The following is a 5,375-nucleotide window of genomic DNA, read 5'->3' as shown; positions in this document are numbered from 1 at the left end:
CCCAATTATTTATATTCACGATTTCTAATATTTGTACAGGCTTTACATTTTTATTTCAATGTAGTAATTAGCAATTCATTTAATTTTATATTTGAACAGATTTGTTACGTGACAGCATTAATTAAAGTTTCTTAAGGGTCAAGATCTATGGTCAAGATCATGTTATCTGCATCTCTGCGCTCCATCAAGCCACTCCCATAATATCTGTCACCACTCAAATTAATGCACGACTCTACATTATCTGTATAGCATGTGTGTAAGACTCTAATACAATTATGAAGTAATTATTTTATGACAAATAAATCGTTCAGTGAGTAAAACTGGCTGTGTCTATAGTATTATAGATACACAACATTATTATATTATTTTTTAATAATTTTTTTAATTATTATTATTTTAAATTATTGTGCCTGGATCAGTAGGATACTCTTGTAATAAAGTAGCGGTGGCTGGGACAGATTTTAAGTATCTGCTTAAAAAGATTCAATCTAATCCTGATGACCCCTTTAAATAAGCCAGCTCCCAAGCAGGTTTAAGCTTACGGACCTGTTGCTATGACAGCAACTCCGGGATGAGCTTCGAAGAACCAAACAATCCAAGATCATGCCAAATCATCAACATCAAATCCAGCTAACTGAGTTAGCGACGTACGAAGAACGGGCCCATGGCATTCTCCAAACCCAGACTCGCCCATCAGACTATCAAACAGAGAAGCGAGATTTGTTACTCTACAGAGCAAGTTTCCACTGCTCCAGAGTCCAGTGGTGGTGTGCTTTACACCACTCCATACAATGTTTAGCATTGTATTTGGTGAAGTGAAGCTTGCATGCAGCTGCTGATGCATTTGTTTGTGCTGATATTAATGCCAGTGGAAGTTTATAATCAGCATAGTGTTGGTGACTTTTACGCACCATGCACCCGAGCACTTGGTGACCTTTACGTGGTCATCTGCTTCATAGCTGAGTTGTTGCTGTTCCTACATGCTTCCACTTTCCAATAATACCACTTACAGTTGACCATGGAACATCAATAATTAAAAGATGTGTCCCAATACTTTTGTCCTTGTGTAGTTATGAAAAACAGAATATTTCACTTTGAAACTAAAAACATTTAAATAGATATTTTAAAAAATATATATATGCATAACAATTTTGGGCCTTTATTTCAATTTTACGTTAATAGACTAATAGACTAAGCATATTGCATTTGTTGTAATAATAATAAAACCTACATAAAAAGTCACAACTCAACGTGTCTGAGCATATATGCAAACCACCATGGCACCAATACAAATGCAATTATAGCAATAATTAATTGTGAGTTCCAGTACTGTGAAACTCAATGGCTATATTTCAAAATTAGATTTGTAATATGAGCAAATTGGTTTGGGGTCTTTTGCAAGGTGCTGTATTGTCAGCTATAGGATCATTTCAATGTCTCACCATTTTCTTTGTCCACAAAGGCTCCCTGTGGAGAGTCTGGGATGCCTTTCCACACAGTAATAGGTTTTGGATATCCAGGGTCCATGGTTCTCATATCCTCATTGTACCTCCAGTATCTGTAATAGTAGACAGAGACAGAAAAAACTGTCTCAGACATTATGGAACAGTCAAGTGAAGGCGGTGTCCACTGGGTCCCATTGTACACTGTAGCTAGAAGCTATAAAACTGACCTGTCCCCTTTGAAGAAGTAGGTTTTGGCCACGTCTTCCCACCAAACAGCTGTTTCAATGCTCTGTGTGGGCATTCCATTGCCAAAAAGAGAAATGTCCTGAGGATATGTGGGCTGTAGAGTTGTATCCTTAAACACCCAGAACCGGTTGCCTTCAGAAATGCCGAGAAAAGGAAAAGATTGCCTTTAGTGTTTAAAATGCATGCATGTTCTTCTTCTTCTAGTAATAATAATAGTATTATTATTTATAATTGATTGTAATAATAATAAAACCAAAGATAATTATGGCTGTTTTCACACCTGTAGATTGTTTGCTTCTTGATTCGGTTCACTTTTACAAGGCAGCATTTGAAAGTATGCCAAAATGTTTTTTTGTTTTTTTTTGCCAGTCACATGTGAGTAAAACTGTCATCTACACCGGGTTATGTCCCTCATAGCATCATTCATCGAGAAGTTGGCTCCACAGGCTTATTGTCAATGTAGCCATCATTCATGATGGCCAGATTCACATCAAGTTCACAACAGTTTAAGATGAACTATGTTAACTAATGTGCTCACCCACAGAATCAGACACTGCTGCTTTTTACGTAACAAATTTCCCATTATGAATGATAATACAGCTTGGTTCATTGGTCCACTGGGTCAGAATGCTTTCTCAACACATCCAAATTGCTCCAGAGTTTGTGTTCAATCAGTTATTTTGGTGTGGATCTGAGGGCAATTACTGTATTCATATATGCCTAAATGAACTGAACTAAGGGAGAAAACATGCAGGTTCTGAAACTAACTCCAAACAAACCAGGTGTGAAAATGCCCTTAGTAGATCCTGAAAGCTGAGCTCTTTCCTTCACATATTCACGTCTATATTTAGCCTGCAAGATTTAAAAGTTGGAGGAAAAAACATCTTACCTTTAAAGAAGACAAACTTCCCCTCGCTGTTTTCGTAGACAGCATCGATCTTGGGAGGCAGACCTCTCCAGAAGAAGCTAATTTGCATCGGATATCCAGGCACCACAGAGTTATCTCGCACCCTCCAGAACCACTGATCCTAATAAGAGCGTACTGGTGTTAGGAAACACACAATTTATGCTTCTCTAATTCTCAGTGAAGCTTTTCATTATTCATACCTTGAAGACAAACAGCTCCTGTCGTAGGATTGCCAAAGTGTTGAAACCTCCGTCACAGATGTTGGGTTTGGAGTTGGGGTGGGCTGGTTTTGACTTCTGCGGAGGGCGATGAGGGCGACCCTGTCGGTCATGCTTTCGAGGGTCAGTTGGTAGGTGCAGGCGAGGAGGCGTAGCGGTCGTAAGCAATCTTGTAGGCTGAGGATTTTTGTCTGGAGGACCTGCAGAATGAATACAAAATTCAAATAATTTAAAAAGAGTGTCAAATAAAGAAAACATCTTTTAAGATGTATTTGAAATCACATGTGCCAAGTTCAAATAAATGAATGTATACTTTGTATTTCATGTGGTTGTGTAAAACTTGTATTCCATTTTCAAGAAATGTACTGACTCTAAAAATGTCATGAGATAAAAGTAATAACATATTTTCCTCACTTCTTCAATGTATGCGAGTGGTTCATTGGTTTATTGTTAGTTCAGTTCAGGTTAAATGCCAGATATAACTTAACAGATATAACATTTGATTTTAATAATGTATTAGTAAATGTTGAAATTAACATTAAGATAAAAAAATGCTTTAGAAGTATTTTCATTGTTAGTTCATGTTAAATTATGTTTTATTATTATACATTATACATTATTGTAAAATGTTACCAATATGTAAGGTAAAACGTTTACTTTTTTACAAATATTATAAATTATTAATTTATAAATATAAAAATTATTAGTTATTATTATAATAAAATTATTATTAATTAAATGACCATAAAAGTCAGGTACCTTTTCTTGTCATAAAAGGTAAACATTTAAGATATTTTAAGAAGCTTTTTGATCTTGACACAGTCATGAGGGTCTGCAGGGGTATTCATTCATTCATTCATTCATTTAATTTATTTGCCATGTTGAATGTGTTTTGGCAATTATTTCAAGTACTATCAAGCAGCGCATCACTTTTGTTATTTCTTTTCCCAAAGAAAAATAATAAGAGATTATGCCTTTTCAAGAATTTCCTTAAAAAAAAAGACAAAAATAATAAATTGCATTTTTTGTGTGTGTTTTGAATAAAAACAGAACACCATTACCCCGTATTAAACATTTTTGTAAATTATTTCAAGAATACATTTGTGTACATTTTCTTACACATGAAATCGTTAAAAGTTTAGTTACAAATTAAATCAAGTACATTTAAAAAATAATAATACGAATTATACATTTTTAGTGTGTTGCTATGCAGTTGTTAGAGTGTCCTAGGGGTTTGCTGTGGTGTTGTGAGGTAGTTCTGGTTGAAATGCAGTTGCTCACATGGCAAAATAAGTCAAATAAGTTCACAACCATGTTTCTATAATAACCTGGTCAATATGATATGGCTTAGCCTTATTGTTGTCCATTTTATTCAAATCCTTAACCGTAAGTTTGATCAGTGTTACTGTAAACAGATATGGCCACGCCAGTAGATTATGGGACCAGAGGTTTAAACGCACCATATATTTTCTGGATGCCCTGTAGATCATCATGAGGCAGTTTGAAGCTCTCGGTGTCCATATACTGATAGAATGGAGCCATTATAGCCGTAGGGTCATTAGAATGCTCCAGTCCCAAAGCATGACCAAGCTCATGGACCGCCACAAGGAACAGGTCATTACCTAAGGAGTATAGAAACAACAGTGAAAATATAAAATACAAGTGAAAATACAATCACAAGATTTGCTTTGTTTTTTTGCTGTGCTTGTACTCTTATCTTGAGAAGCATCTGGCATTATGATTCACCACTCAAGTGCCTGATCTGAGAGTCCTCTTAATGTTGTAATGTTCATGTGCACAGTGTGTGGGCACGACAGAAAACAGTAGCTTTGGAAACAGAATGCAAAACAGATCCCACATTGCTTTGTATTATACAACAATATAACCGGAAATATCTTCCATGCTGACCTAATGATAAATGAAAATGTTATGTAAGCTATCCTTCTCAGTAAAAGTATTGTATTAAATGTGCACCTCTAGTGTAATTCAAACATTAAGGTACATTTTTCAAAAGCTGTACTTGCAGATAATGTAATATTAATTTTAAAAAAAAGCCTATTTAAATGTACTTATATAGAGACGATTTTAACATTTTGTGCATTTTGTAATGCCAAACTAAAAGTTTAAAAGTATATTTTAAATCACTGTTTTAATAATCTTTTTGTGATTATATTGATGTGTTGACTAACATACTAACACACATGTAAATGAATTGCAACTGCGGTGTTATTTGATGTAACATTCAAAGTTAATATATTTTAAATGTACTAAATTTCAACTTAATTGTTACAAATGTGTAATTACAAATATATTTAAATACGTGACATATAAGTTTTAAGAAGTTACATTAAAGTATTTTTTAGTTTACCATAAATGCTTGTTAGTACATTCAGAAGTATACTTAACCATATTTCAAAGACAAAAGAATATTATTTCGGTAATTAGTACTCTTTTTTTTTTATTTTTTATTGTGCTATAAAGTGAACTTCTTTTTTCACAGGGGATTCAAACAACATCTGAACATATCAAAATTTGGGTTTTGTTTCTCACCTACAGATA

At 34.3% G+C, this 5,375-nt stretch overlaps 1 protein-coding gene across 1 annotated transcript in view; it reads right to left on the bottom strand.

The window, feature by feature from the left end:
* Nucleotides 1-5,375, bottom strand: part of LOC107708861 (matrix metalloproteinase-16-like) — a 24,454-nt gene that overhangs the window by 4,139 nt on the left and 14,940 nt on the right. Inside the window, exons 5-9 of the mRNA XM_016513231.1 lie at nucleotides 4,277-4,438; nucleotides 2,799-3,016; nucleotides 2,581-2,719; nucleotides 1,673-1,823; nucleotides 1,443-1,558 (exon numbers count right to left, since the gene is read on the bottom strand). Of these exons, the coding sequence (XP_016368717.1) occupies nucleotides 1,443-1,558; nucleotides 1,673-1,823; nucleotides 2,581-2,719; nucleotides 2,799-3,016; nucleotides 4,277-4,438 (786 nt within the window). The remainder of the gene's footprint in view (nucleotides 1-1,442; nucleotides 1,559-1,672; nucleotides 1,824-2,580; nucleotides 2,720-2,798; nucleotides 3,017-4,276; nucleotides 4,439-5,375) is intronic.

This window comes from Sinocyclocheilus rhinocerous, unplaced genomic scaffold (genome assembly GCF_001515625.1).
Source record: "Sinocyclocheilus rhinocerous isolate Xijiao unplaced genomic scaffold, SAMN03320098_v1.1 scaffold1724, whole genome shotgun sequence".
Taxonomy (NCBI): domain Eukaryota; kingdom Metazoa; phylum Chordata; class Actinopteri; order Cypriniformes; family Cyprinidae; genus Sinocyclocheilus; species Sinocyclocheilus rhinocerous.
This window is presented reverse-complemented; position numbering and strand designations above follow the sequence as displayed.